The sequence below is a fragment of the Phocoena sinus genome, chromosome 11 (genome assembly GCF_008692025.1).
Source record: "Phocoena sinus isolate mPhoSin1 chromosome 11, mPhoSin1.pri, whole genome shotgun sequence".
Taxonomy (NCBI): Eukaryota; Metazoa; Chordata; class Mammalia; order Artiodactyla; family Phocoenidae; genus Phocoena; species Phocoena sinus.
The window spans coordinates 1,006,527-1,020,562 of NC_045773.1; the positions used below are offsets into that span (position 1 = coordinate 1,006,527).

The 14,036-nt window shown below is 55.8% G+C and overlaps 1 protein-coding gene across 2 annotated transcripts in view; it reads left to right on the forward strand.

Moving 5' to 3' along the window:
* Window positions 1-13,952, forward strand: part of PODXL2 (podocalyxin like 2) — a 32,223-nt gene extending 18,271 nt beyond the window's left edge. The window contains exons 3-8 of one of the 2 annotated variants that reach the window (XM_032648956.1): window positions 3,572-4,293; window positions 4,932-5,006; window positions 9,620-9,776; window positions 10,080-10,141; window positions 12,770-12,949; window positions 13,588-13,952. In XM_032648956.1, the coding sequence (XP_032504847.1) occupies window positions 3,572-4,293; window positions 4,932-5,006; window positions 9,620-9,776; window positions 10,080-10,141; window positions 12,770-12,949; window positions 13,588-13,800 (1,409 nt within the window). In that variant the 3' untranslated portion in view covers window positions 13,801-13,952. The remainder of the gene's footprint in view (window positions 1-3,571; window positions 4,294-4,931; window positions 5,007-9,619; window positions 9,777-10,079; window positions 10,142-12,769; window positions 12,950-13,587) is intronic. The other variant, XM_032648957.1, reaches the window with a different exon arrangement.
* Window positions 13,953-14,036: the final 84 nt, after the last annotated feature.

Here is a 14,036-nt window from a genome sequence, read left to right on the forward strand (position 1 = left end):
GAAGTGGTCACATTTAGGGAGAGGGGAGAGGAGCTGACACAGATCGTAAAGGAGACTCTGCATCGTGACTGGAGGCCCTGTTCTCTCCCTGTGGGGACACCCTGGGTGCGGGACGTGGAAGGTGGGAGACGGGCTCAGCGAGCAGGCCTTGCTCTCCTGTCCACTCCGCCAGGCTCTGTGTTAGGTGCTGGGGACACAGGTGAAGAAGGTCCCCCTGCTTGTCCAGAGGAGCTTGTAACCTAGTGATTCCTATTTTATGCTGTTTAGGACAGTAGACGAGTGGTTGCCTTCAGTGTTATTTTTATAAGGCACATGTGTCAAAAGTGTCTCCGAAGCTTAGAATATCCATAATAGAAAGAGCCTTAGAAATCCTAGGTATGGGCATCCTCATTTGTCTCGGGAAAAACTGAAGCCCAGGGTAGCTGAGGAGTTTGCCGTTGCTCAGACAAGCAAGGTGGTGGCAAGCCTTCTGGCTCCCAGATCATGTCACCAACAGCGTGACCACTGTGACCCCCGTGTTTGGCACGGGTCAGCGTCAGGGTGAGCAGAGGGGTTGTCTGGTCAGCTCGCCCCTTGGGGACTGTCCCGCCCCCGTGGGACTCTGTGGGTCAGTGGCTCGCCATTCTGCCATGGCCCAGGCTCTCTCTGAGCTGCTGGTTGTTTCCACCGCTTCTTGAGGGTGTCCAGTGCCCTTTTCCTCTGGATTTCACTGTTTCTGTTAATGGAATGGCTCTTCCCACAGTGCTCACCTCCTCCCGTTAGCCAGCTGCCTCTGCCCCAGGGCCAGCTCTTGCATCCATTCCTGTCTCGTCACTTCCACTATTGTCACTCCATTTATCTCTCCTGATGCACTGCGACAAGCCCCTAACTCTTCTCTGCCTTCTTCCATCCCCTCCTTCATCTAATTCTTGTGCGTTGCTGTCAGATTAATCCTCTAAGAATGAAATTGCACGATTGTAAGGGCTTTTTATATGTTTTATTGCCCAGACACCCATCTGACGTTCTGTTACATAGGTTCCCGCCAGGCGGTCAGCCAGCCCATTTCAGTCCTGTTTTTATTTTGCATTTCAGTTTTAAACAGGTCTGTTACAAAGTTCTTACTTCTCTTGAAGTAAAACATTTTTGTTCTCCTTGTTCTATGGTGTAGTTGTCTCTCGAATCTCTGAAGAGGTTAATGATCAGCTCTTCAAAGCGCTTCTTTGTTGACAAGATTAGCCCTTCTCTCAGAGGCCAGTTGCTTTGCTTTCTCACCCTCGTGCGTTTTCCTGAGCCTGGCTTTCCTCAGGTGTCTTGTGAGTCTTGACTGTTCTTCCATGTTTGTACAGGTGGTACTAGATTGCTCAGTTTTAGGGGCTGTCGTGGGTTTCTTCAGCAGTTCTGTGGTCACTGTCCCACCAGCAGGCCTCACCCCAGCTGCCCTGTGTGGGGAACAGGTCAGCTTCCCTTCAGAATGTGTGCAGGGGTGGAGGAGGGGAAGATCTTAAATTACTAAGTCTCTGCTGCCCTGAAGAGTGTAATTAACAAAGGGGGGGGGGGGTGGACTGTTTTAATTATTCAGTTAAATGTTATAGTGGGAGTTCAGTGATCATTCAGCTTCTAAAAATCATACTTTTTCTTATGAAAAGTAATAATTCTTAGAGCCCTCTGGATCCTTGTTCTAATTTGAATAATTGCTCTCTAGCCCTGCTTCCCAGCTTCTGTCCTGAGATTGATTTTCATGACATTTCTCTTATATTTCTTGATTTCCCATGTCTTTTTGGATTTCTTGGAGAACTTCCTGAATTCATTCTTTCAGAATCTGTGGATAAGAAAACCTTTAAATCCTTACGTACATGACAGTGTCTTTATTTTGTAATCACATTTGAATGATAGTTCAGTTGGGTATAAAACTCCCAGTTCAAAATAAGCTTCCCTCAGAATTTTGAACACATTTTTCCCTCCTGCAATCTAGTGTTATTAATTAGAAACTTGATGATGATTTGATAATCTGTTTCTTGTTCCTTTATAGGTAGCCCTCTGAGAGTTGGACTGTTGTGAGAATGAGGCTAGGTGTGAGTCTTTTATGATTCACTTTGTTTATTACCTTTCCAACATGAAGATTCATGTTGTGAGGCCTGGGAACTTTGTCTGGCTATTACTCCATTTTATTTCTATCTTTTTGAAAATCATATTGGCTAGTTGCTAGACTTCGTACATTGATCACCTATATCTTTTAGCTTTTCTTTCCTTTTGCTTTTGCTCTGATGACTTTTCCTTGATTTTTCTTCTAGCTGTTCTATCGAATTTTCACATTTAAACAATCGAGTTTCAGTCTCCAAGAACTTTACTTTTTTGAAGATTACTTCATTTTCTTATTAGCCTGTTCTTATTTTAGGGATGCAGTATTTTTAGGTCTTTCTGAGAATACTCATTAGAATTTTAAAAATTATCTTGTGTTCCCTGAGTTTTCTGTTCTGTGTCCTTGCTAACCCCACACTAGTCTCTCTCCTTAATTCTGGTGGAAAGAGAGTCCCCCTCCTCCACTGCTGACTTTTTCTTTGTTAATTTTGGCTGAGGGGTTATCTGATCTTATGATCTCATCTGCTTTCCATGTTCCCAGAAATTTATCTACATTTTTTAGACTTTCATTTTGACAGTGAAAAAAAACAATTTGTCATTTGACAAATTTGGGAGGAGGAGAATGGGCAGCTCAGTCAGCACCTGAGGCTTCCCCAGCCCCGCAGTTCTACGCAGTATCTCAGAACTGTCTTTGATATTTATTATTGTGAAACAAAATGGCAGCCAATAACAGTTGTTACCTAGATACAGATTCTGACATTTGAATGAATTTCCAACAAAACTGGCCCATGCTTTTCACGTGTCATTACCCTGACGGGGCCTGGGGTGCGCTGAGAAGCCAGATGTCCTGGTCTCCAGGAGGCCTCCGTATTCTGCTTCACAGTGTCATTCCAGGGATGGCAGGGAGAGGAACCTCCCCTTCCACCCGCCGGCAGTGGCCCCGTGAGTGCTGGAAGGCTCCAGACGCTGGGTGGGCTCAGCCAGTGCCCCTCTCTGCTCTCCCAGCATCTTGCATTTCCCAGTCGGGACCTGATTTACAGAATGAGAGCACTGGCTAGGGACAGTGGTGGTCATCTGTGATCACAGGGCTCTCAGACTTCATTGGGGGATTTCACCTGGAAGACGCCCACTCCAGCCCATTAGAAAAGGGGTGAAGGGTCGTGATGGGGTCTCCCGGGGAGAGCCCAGACAAGGCACCGCAGGGACCCTGTGCGCCAGATGTTAGCGGGGCCACTTCTGGGGAGCGTGTAGGCTTCGCACCTTCCCGTGTTCATGGGACTTAAGTGGCAGAATTGTGTCATTTTATTCCCATGAAGGAAGTGAGGACCAGCCTGGCCCTTGTCCCCCCAGCCTGTCCCCACCAATCCACTCCTATTTCCCACACGATCAACTGTCCAACCTCCCCCCCGTTCCCCTGAGGGTCTCACGGTTCTTTTTATCATCCGTTCAGCACGTACTCAGCAAATTGACGAATGATGAAGCTCGTGAATGAGTTCTCCATCTCTGTCTGTAGATTACGGTTTTCCAGACCTGACTGAGAAGGCTGGTCCCATAGAGGATACGGGCCAGAGTCAAGAGGGGGCGAGCCTCCCGTCTCCCCTGCCCAAGATGAGCCTGGTGGAGCCACCCTGGCGTGTGGTCCCTGGAGAGGAGGAAGAGGCGGAGCAGCTGCTGCCTGTGACCAGATCCCAAGAAGAACCCCGAAGGCAGGTCCACGGCTTTCCTCCCACCGTCAGCAGCCAGACCCCGGGGGCCCCCGAACACCGGCACGAAGAGTCTGGGGACCAGGCCTCCTCGGGTGTGGAGGTGGGGAGCAGCATGGAGCCGAGCCTTTCCCCGCCCACAGTCGCCCCAAGTCCAGTGACCCTGGGCGGTCAGGATGTGGCCGACTGGGGGGCAGGGGGCACGGTGTTGCCAGCCGCAGGGCACAGGCTAGAGTTGGAGGCCCCTCGGGAGCCCAGTGAGGAGGCCACTGCGGAAACAGCTGGCTTGGCCGGCCGGCCGGGGGAGGGACCGTCCCCGGCCTCGTTCCCTCAGACAGAAGCTCCCGGCGGGGCTGAGGCCTCCGACGAAGACCCCACGCACCCTGGAGCCTCAGCCTCTTTCTCACTGGCTCCTGGAGACACGGAGCTGACACCTTCCTCTGCTGCCGTGGGACGAGAAACCCTCAGCCAGCTGCCCCAGGAAGGGCAGCCCGCCGCCGCTCCGTCTAGGACACCCTGGGACTCCACGCAGGTAAGGGAGGGTGCTCGCGGGCTGCCCGGCCATGCCCAGCTCGCGGCATGGGGAGAGGTCTGCCGGGCCCCGGGACAGCGGGTGGATCCCGGGCAGAACTTTGGGGGGCACAGCTCGTGGCCCAGCAGCGGGCATCCTCTTCACACTGAGGGGCACAGGCTCGGCACCCCCGCCCAGTAGCCATGGGTTCAGGTGCCCTCTGCTCGTCACAGCCGCCGAGGGTGGGTGCTGACAGCGCTCTGGCCAGCCCCACCTCCACGCCCCCCACCACTGTGCAGTTGCCCCTGCTTTCCTCCTCACCCGCCCGCCCCGACACCAAAAGGAAAGGAGGGTCCCAGGTGGTCAGCTGTGCGTCTGGCCCCCAGGCATGCTACTGTTTGCCCTTCAGAACGTTACACGAGTTTGCCTTCGAAAGCCTCCAGGCTGGCCCCTGCAGCCGGGCCCCTGTGACACGGCTTCCGCCTCCACTCCCTCCAGACATCGGGTTGGTGAACCTTGGCCGGGTCCTGGGCATGTCACCTTGCGGAGGCTGTCTGCTCTCACCCAGCTGTCACACCCATGCCTGGCCTCGCCTTCCTAGCTTCTCACTGGGTTCCGTCCACCCTCCCTCCAGATGCCCTTCTTATTTCTTTGCACAGGTGATCTGCAAAGACTGGAGCAACCTGGCCGGAAAGAACTACATCATCCTGAACATGGCGGAGGACGTGGACTGTGTGAGTGCTGGTGTGGCAGGCCGGGCCGGGGTGGGTGGCCTGACCCCCTGGGGGGAGCCAGCTCCCACCAACGTCTGAGAAAAGAGGGCTCTCGGGTTTTTAAATCCCCAGGGCTCTTTGTGCCTGCCCCCCTCCGTTTTTGATTCTGTGTGTGATGTCGTCTCTCGATGAGGATATTGAAATTGCTTTCTGAAGAGTTGTTTTCTCCCTGTACGGGACGCTTTCCCCATTTGTTAGTTTTGTTCTCAATTTTCCAGCATCCTCTCCTCAGATGTCTGGCGGCATTTGTCTGGTGCTGTTTAAGGAGGGCCAGCAAAAGCTGTTCGGAAGCTTTGAGCCTGGGGGTGGGCTTCACTGTAGCTTCTCGGGAGGGTGGTCTGGCCGGGCCATTTCATTTGAAAATTTCTGATGTGAGTGTCTTTAGGGCCTTCCTCTTGGGTGATTAGATTCTTGGAAAAAGGAACTTCTGTCCTTCGGGGAGGGTATGGGGCTGGCCGCCAGGGCTCTGGGAGCAGCTTGGGAGAGGGCTGTGTTGCTGTGTTAGGACGCATGTGCCTGATGGGTGAGTTCATTCACCGCACCCATTCGCAGTGTGAGCCCCTCCCACAGCTGGGTCTGGTGTCCTCAAGGTCAGAGACCCTCTATTTTACCATCATTAAAGAACAAGCTTCCCGTCTTCTGCAGGGAGAAGGGATGTTTGTCAGCTGTGCGGTGTCAGGGGGAACTAGGGGTCCATTGCTTCTTAAACACACTCTCAGTGTGGTCCTGTGCTGGTGCCGTTTCCATTCTCTCTCCCAGAGGGAGCCAGTGCCGCTTATCCAGAGCGTTTGGCAAGTTGGGCGAGAAGTCTGGGTGCTCCCCAGCTCTCCCCGCCTGGCTCAGCGTCTGGCTCTCTCGGGCTTGCTGAACTGGGAAACTCTGACTCACCCATCCGCCTCCGGTGATCACATGCTGTGGCTCTTGTCTCCTCTGCTGTTTTGTTGTGGTTTTGTCTTTGTGGTTTTAGACCTTAAAAGAAAAAAACCTTCATTCTTGCTTAGTGTGTTTGGTAGAAAAGTGAAAGTACATGCACACGTTTAATCCACAAGTGACCAACGAGGTGTTCTCTTTTTCCCAGCATCTTTATAAAGTGACAGGTTGTAACATCATTGGTGTGTTTTAATCCAGGGCAGTGCAGTTATTAGTCTTACTGATGCTCACCTCACTCTGTTAACTGGAAATAAAGCACGACGTAAGGGCTGCGAGTCGAGTTCATTCAGTGTCTGACTGAGGACGGTGGCCTGGGAGACAGCCTCTCGGGTGGACGAGCCAGGATACATATGAACTTCGGTGAAGGGGATGCATGCAGCGGAGACCTCAGGGAAAGGTCACTGCTGGCCTTGAGGACCAGATGTCTCAGTTAATGGTTTGAGTGCTTTTCTGTGTGTGGGACAATGCAGGAATCTGGGGTCAATGCCATTCTTCCTTAGTATACGTTTTAACTCTCTGGGGGCCCATATATCCAGACACAGAATGCTTCGTCCTGCATCCCTCTCAGAGTGGAGGTCAGCGACTGCAATGGCTTAAGACTTGATCCTTGTGGAACTGAGTGGCAGGCAGCCTGCGTTGCCTACAGCCCCATCTTTGGCCAGTGAAAGCCTCAACTCAGAGTTGGCTTCTGAGTCCTTTTGACCAACCTTTAGTGTTTGCTAGTTTCCCTGCTTTCTGTGCACGAGGGTGTTCCAGGCTGTTCTTGAATGTTCCCTTCCCCGGACACGGAATCAACATTCTTCAGGGAGCTCTCATGGCTTTTATGGGGACTTGAGACTCTGGAGTTTGGGGTGCACATACTTGAACAATGAAGTCTAAAGTTAATGTCTCTGTTCTCTTCCCAAAGAACACATAGAAGCTTAAATGCTTTCATTCTGCTTTCCCTGTTTTTGTCTGGTTTGTTATTCTCATTTAATACTTGACATCCACCTAATTAGTCAATATTATTTTTTATGGTGGATTTTTTAATTATAAAAAAATCTAACAAAATTTATCATTCTAATCATTTTTAAGTGTACGGTTGTGTTAAGTACATTTACGTTATTGTGAAACAGATCTCCAGAACTTTTTCATCTTGCAAAAACTGAAATTCTGTCCCCATTAAACAACTCCATTTCACCCCTCTCTCAACCACCCTTCTACTTTCTGTCTCTATGAACCTGAGTGCTCTGGGCCCCTCATATTAGTGGGATCGCACAGTATTTGTCTTTTTGTGACATCTTGGGCACGTTCCAGCGGGTGGCGCCGTGGGGTCAGCGTGTATGCGTCCGTTCACCTTCCCTGGATACTGTCCAGCGACTTTCCACGGTGACTGTGCCGGTGACTCTGCGGCAGCGCCTGGGTGCTCTGGGGCTGCCGTGTCTGCCGGCCACCGGTGTTGTTTTTCATTTTAGCCGTTTTGCGAGGTGGGTAGCGTGGTGGCATCACTTGGTGGTTTTACGTTGCATTTCCCTGATGATCAGCAGAGTTGAACAACTTTTCATGTGTGTTTTAGCCTCTTGGTCAAGTGCCTCATCGGATCTTTTGCTCATTTATCGACGGGGTTATCTGACTTCTTATTTATCAACTGGGTTATAGGGCTTTTTATTTATCGACTGGGTTATCTGACTTTTTATTTATTGATGTCTGTAAATTATTCATATGTCCTGGATATGAAACCTCTGTCTCGTATACATATTGTAAATGTTTTCTCCTACCCTGTGGGGTGCCTTTTCACCCTCTTAATAGTACCCTCTGATAAATGGAAGTTCTTAATTTTTTTAAACGTCATCATAAAATACGCCAACTTATCAGTTTTTTCGTTCGTGGTTAGTGGTTTCGTCGGGTCCAGTTTAGAAATGTTTGCCTACTCCAAGGCCATGCTTGTTTCTAAAAGCTTTAGATCTGAAATGCATCTGGAATTGACTTTGGTGTATGGTGTGACCTATGAGTCCAGGTATGTTTTTTCTTTTCTGCTGAGATATCCAGTCGTCCCAGCACCTATGACTGAATAAGTCCTTTCAATCCTCACAGTAAGCCCACGGATTTAGGACCGATGCCCACATTTTCAGATGGGGAAACTGAGGCTCAGAGAGGTACAGTGTGTCGCTAAAGGTCACAGAGCTGATAAATGGCAGAACCAAGATTTGAATCCATATTTGATTCCAAAGCCACGAACACTCGCTTTCCATCTACAGAATAAATGTATGAGATACCTAGTCATCAGACCCTCCCAGAACTGACTTTGTGGGTCTAGGGCTTAAGCCAGGCAAATGTCTGGACCCTGAAAATGGGGGGTGTGCGCAGGTGGTGGAGCACAGGGCTGCAGCCCACACACACACGGGGAGGCGCCGCCCCAAGGAGGGCTCAGGCACGGCTGCCCCTCCCCTGCACGCACACACGGACGGTAGCGGCCATTTCAGGAGCTGGGGCTTCCCGAGCTGCTCGCTCGGGCCATCTCCAGGTACCAGCCTTCTCCCAGGTGTGGAACTGAGCAGGCTTCTCCTAGGCTGCTGAGCCTAACGCTCGTGAGAGCCTGCACTGGGCACTTGCCATGGCAACAAGGCCCTTCATCACGTTAGTAGCGTGACAGCCACGCTCCTTAGCTTGGGCCCCAGCAGAAAGGAGGGCCCACAAGGCTGGCCTGGAGAGACGCCTGTGTCTCATGGGCAGAGACACCTGGCTCGCGGCCCCGCGGCTGGGAGCATTGGAGACAGGAGCCCACGTACAGGAGGGAGGGGCTGCTGGGGGCCAGGGGTCGGGGGACCCGGCCAGAGGAGGGCCTCTTCCCAGACGGGCCAGGAAGGGACAGTGACAGGCTGGGAGCCAGAGGCAAGGCCTCCTGCCCCATGCCGAGTTCCTGTTCAGTGCCAGCCTCTTGCTTTTGTTTTTAAGTTGTGTGGATTACCTGTGTACAAGCTGAAGGAAATCTCAGCAGCACAAGAGCGTCAGACGGGAAAGAAGTCTCCTTTCCCCTTCTCCTGCCCCTCCCTGCGGCCAGGGGTCTACCATTATGGCCATCTCTGCTAATTGTCCTGGGCACCGCTGCACCCTGCGAGGACGCAGGCGTCTTGTTTTTAGAATCTATTTTATACATATTAGTGTATATATGTCAACCCCAATCTCCCAGTTCATCCCCACCCCCAGCTTTCCCGCCTCGGTGTCCACACCTTCGTTCTCTACAGCAGACTCTTTCTTGACTCCCCAGCTTTGAGCCCTGTCTCTCCAGTGACAGGCGGAGGGGAGTTTGGGGAGGATGCCTCCCGCCTCGGTGGCCGTATTGACGCGCACTCTCTTGTCCTCCCCCCCGACATACTCGTCCGTCACATGACACGTCTGGACACTCAGGCCCCGCGTGAGTGCAAGAGGCCAAGGCAGGAGGGGGCACCTGGACGCCTGCAGGGACCAAGTGGACTCAGGTCTTGCTGTGCCCACTGTCCCCCGAGGCCAGGCTCACAGCCTCCTCCGCGGTCCCCAGAGGTCCCTGAGCAGCCCCTCTGGGCAGCCCGCTGGCCTTTCCCGGGTCAGAGGGGCCCAGGCATAGAGGCTGGGGTCGGGGGGCATCACCCCTCACAGAACGCGGGGCTTTCTCTCCGCCCTTGTAGGAGGTGTTCCGGCGGCACCGGGGGCTGCAGCTCCTGGCCCTGGTGGAGGGGGCGCTGCCCCGCCACGGCCGCAGCCGCCACGGGGACTGGCACATCTCCCTGAGCAAGCCCAGCGAGAAGGAGCGGCACCTGCTGATGACCTTGGTGGGCGAGCAAGGTGAGTGGGGGCTGCGGGGGGGGCAAGCTGAGTCCCAGCTGGACTCCCTGGTTCAGGGTTCAGTGACGCCCACAGGCCTGGGTTCTGGAGAGAAGGAGGATGAGTGCACCCTGGTCGGGAGGGAGGCGCAGGCCCATGTACTCTGTGTGGTGGGGGAGGGGCCAGCGGGTGGGCAGCAGGTATGGGTCCTGGTCTGTGTGGGCTCCAGGCTGGGGAGTGAGGCTCGGAGGCTCAGACGGGGTCCGAGGGTCAGGAGCCCGAGCCCCTCTGCGGCCAGGGTGTGCTGATGGTGCGTTTCCCTAGGGGTGGTGCCCACTCAAGACGTCCTCTCCATGCTGGGCGACATCCGCAGGAGCCTGGTGGAGGTAAGAGTGCGGCCGTGCTCCCTGCACCCCTAAAACTCTGGGGCGGGGCTGCCTTCCCTGAGGCATGAGGGCCTGCGTGGCGGGGTGCGGCCTGAAGCAGCTCTGGACAGCTCCTGTCTCCGGTCTCCGAGGCCCAGCTCCCGAGGAGCACGGAGCTACCAGCTGCGGTGCGTGTGACATGCGACAGCAGGCGCAGCCCCAAGCCATGGAGGGAGGTGGTCAGGAGAGGATGCAGAGGGAGGGGCCCCCCGAGGGGATCTTGGAGGGTAAGCGGAGTTCTTTGGTGGACGGCGGAGAAGCGCCACGTCTGGCCAGGAAATCGTGCAGAAGCCTGGTGGGTGGGGAGAAAAAGAAAGTGTCACCGGGCACTCCCCACTGAGAGTCGCGCGCTGGGCCAGCTCGGGGGCCCCGGGGCGACCCAGGCAGGCCACCGCCCACCTGGCCGGCCCCAGGGACCTGGGCTGAGGAGACAGGCTGGCTGACCTCCACTCCAGATCCACCTTCCCCAGAGGAGGAAGTGCAGCTCCTCACCTCCCTTCTGGAGGACAGCCCGTGTCCTCCAGGCCCCGTCCACTCACTGGAATCCAGGGGCCTTATCAGTCCCCGTAGTTCTCAGGAGCTCTGCAGTATTTGTTGTTTGTTATTATCTGTCTGTCTGTCTGTCTGTTTCTGGCCGCGTTGGGTCTCCGTTGCTGCGCGCGGGCTTCTCTGTTGTGATGCGGCGGCTTCTCATTGTCGTGGCTTCTCTCGTTGCAGAGCACGGGCTCTAGGTGCGCGTGCTTCAGTAGTTGTGACACGCGGGCTCAGTGGTTGTGGCTTGCGGGCTCTAGAGTGCAGACTCAGTAATTGTGGCACATGGGCGTAGTTGCTCCGCGGCTTAGTTGCTCCATGGCATCTTCCCGGACCAGGGCTCGAACCCGTGTCCCCTGCATTGGCAGGCGGATTCTTAACCACTGCGCCACCAGGGAAGCCCCTTGCAGTGTTTTGAGTTTGTTTTTTATATATTTATTTATTTGGCCGTGTCGGGTCTTAGTTGCGGCATGAGGGATCTTTAGTTGTGGCATGTGAACTCTTAGTTGTGGCATGTGGGATCTAGTATCGTAACCAGTGATCGAACCCAGGCCCCCTGCATTGCGAGTGTGGAGTCTTAGCCCCTGGACCACCAGGGAAGTCCCTCGAGAGCCCTCCAGTGTTGGTTGACAGAGCTGAGACACCCGTGCCGGTGGGCCCCACCTCCTTATCTAGTCCACGCCAGGCTGGGGGTGGCCTCCGTGGTGGTTTGCGGCTTTTTGATAAGTGTGCTGAGTGCCAGACTGGGTTCTCTCACCCGGCCCTGAGCACCACCCTGGGGTTGTAAGCAGTAAATAAGGCCCCCTGTTGAGTACCGTAGGTGCCCCATTTAAGACGGGAGCTGACACCCAGAGCAGGGAGGTGACTTGCCCAAAATGGCACAGCTAGTGTGTGGCTGAGCCAGGCTTTGGACCAGGCCCGAGAGATTCAAGAGCCTGGGCCTTTCACCGTGATGCTGTATCTACACCACCTGGGTAGCCATGGGGGGCCGGTCCAGTTGTGAGACTTGGGGTTCATGAACACTGGGGGGCTGTGGAAAGTTGGGTTTAACCTTTTTTACGGACCCTTCTGCTTCTCCCCTCCCCTGGGTATTCTGGCTTTACCAGACGTTTCATTCAGACTGATTCGGCCGAAAAGCATGCTGGGTCTTTGGACGTATATTAGTGGGCAGATTTAGCACGTGCATTGGTGGTGAATCTAGCAGGAGAACTGAGCCTTGATAACTTAAAAAGTGAATAGAGAAAGTGCTGGAAATATACAGGTGGTTCACAGGAAGAAGAGCTAATACCTGGCTTTAGAAAGGGGGACTCCCAGGTCTCTGCGCCGGAGCCAGTGGACGGCACCCTCACACTGGCGCCTGTCATCTGATGATGGCACCTCGCCGTTCCTGCTTTCCTCCACCCGAGATGCTGATTGTGGAGAGTGTCTGCCTGACTCGGTGGGGACAGAGCAGACACTCGGCCAGAGAAGGCCACCCACTCAAGACAACCCACAGTGTCGGGGGGTGCTGGGCAGCTAAATGACATTGGTGACCACTCCAGTGGGAAGAGGGAGGAAGCTGGGAGACTGGGGGTGGCCGAGGACGTGCACTCTCTCTGGCCCACAATGGCCATAATGATACCGGGACACCCCTGCCCCCCAAGGTAGAAGCTGTGTTTGCGATTCTTTGCGGTGTGTGGTGGAGAATGTGAGGAGAGAGCTTCACAGCTGCTCGTGTCCTTTTTCAAGCTGGTGGGGACAGTGTGGATTGTGACTGCCGGCATGGGGCCAACCTCAGTGGGGGGTTAGGGCCACCACCAGGTGGGTTTAGGGCCAAACGTCGCCTGTAGCAGGGTCAGAGCCACTTCGGGCTTGTGAGGAGTCTGGGGATGGAGGCGCCCTCAGGCAGCGTGGGCTGGGGATCGGGCAGGGTCCTCGCCAAGCACAGGTCCAGCCAGGCCTCTGAGGGAGCTTGTTCCAAGCCTGTTCCCCGTCCCTGAGCTCCGACCCCAAGGGCCCTGTGGGGAGCCCTGGCACCCTAGGATCTCGGCTAAGGAACCGGGCCCCTCCCGCCCCCAGATTGGCATCCAGAACTACTCCACCACCAGCAGCTGCCAGGCCCGGGCCAGCCAGGTACGCGGCGACTACGGGACGCTCTTTGTGGTGCTGGTGGCCATCGGCGCCATTTGCGTCATCATCATCGTGCTCGGCCTGCTCTATAACTGCTGGCAGCGCCGGCTGCCCAAGCTGAAACACGTGGTGAGCGAGCGTGGAGCCCAGTGGGGCAGGGGGCTGGGCCGCGGGGGTGCCGGTGAGGGGGGTGCCCAGCAAGCTCAGACATCTGAGGCTCAGTGTCCCCATCTGCCGTGGGGTGACTGCGGGTGGGGCGCTAGTGCAGGGCCTGGCCCCCGGTCGCCCTCTGCAGGGCGCCAGCCTCGCATTAGGTGCCGGAGGTGCAGGGAGTGGGACGTTGGCTGCACCCGCAGGGCCGCTGCTGGGGGGGCGGGCGGCCTCGCAGGCCTGGGCTCCTGTGGATGCCTCACCAGACAGGCCCTGGCTTGGGGTCTTGGGGTCAAGAGGAGGGAGGCTCCAGCAGCCTGGCAGCTCCCCCCAAAGGAGGGGCCAGGGCACAAAGCTCCTGTTTCCCATGAGTCCCTTTAGAAGGGGTGGGTGGTGGTGGGAGGGATCAGATGGTGTCAGGGAGGCCGTGGGTCTGTTCCGTGCGCAGGGTCAGTAGTCATTTTAAGAAAGGACCCAGAGCCGAAGGGGCCTGCGTCCATCAGGGTCCGCTGGGGTTCCCTGCGTGCGGTTTCGCCGCCGGCCTGAGGACCGGTGAAGGGATGAAGCGGGGGCGGCGGGGGCCCGGCGTGCTCTCCCAGCGGCCCCTCCCGCCGCAGTCGCACGGCGAGGAGCTGCGCTTCGTGGAGAACGGCTGCCACGACAACCCCACGCTGGACGTGGCCAGCGACAGCCAGTCGGAGATGCAGGAGAAGCAGCCCAGCCTGAACGGCGGCGGCGCCGTCAACGGCCCGGGGGGCTGGAGCGCGCTCATGGGGGGCAAGCGCGACCCCGAGGACTCGGACGTATTCGAGGAGGACACGCACCTGTGAGGGGCTGTGCCCCGCCCGGCCCTCGGCGCGGGGTCCCTGCTTTCCCCCGACTCACGACGCACCTCGGCCCCATCCCCGTCCCCACCCGACGCCCCGAGGGGCTGCCCCGGGACCCCATTAAAGCCGCCCGGAGAGCACGCCGGGCCCCGCGCCTCCGCCTGCGCGACTGTTTTTTGCGCTTGGGGGCGGAGTGGGGGGAGAACGTGTGTGATAAGCGGGGGCGATGAACTAAGGGG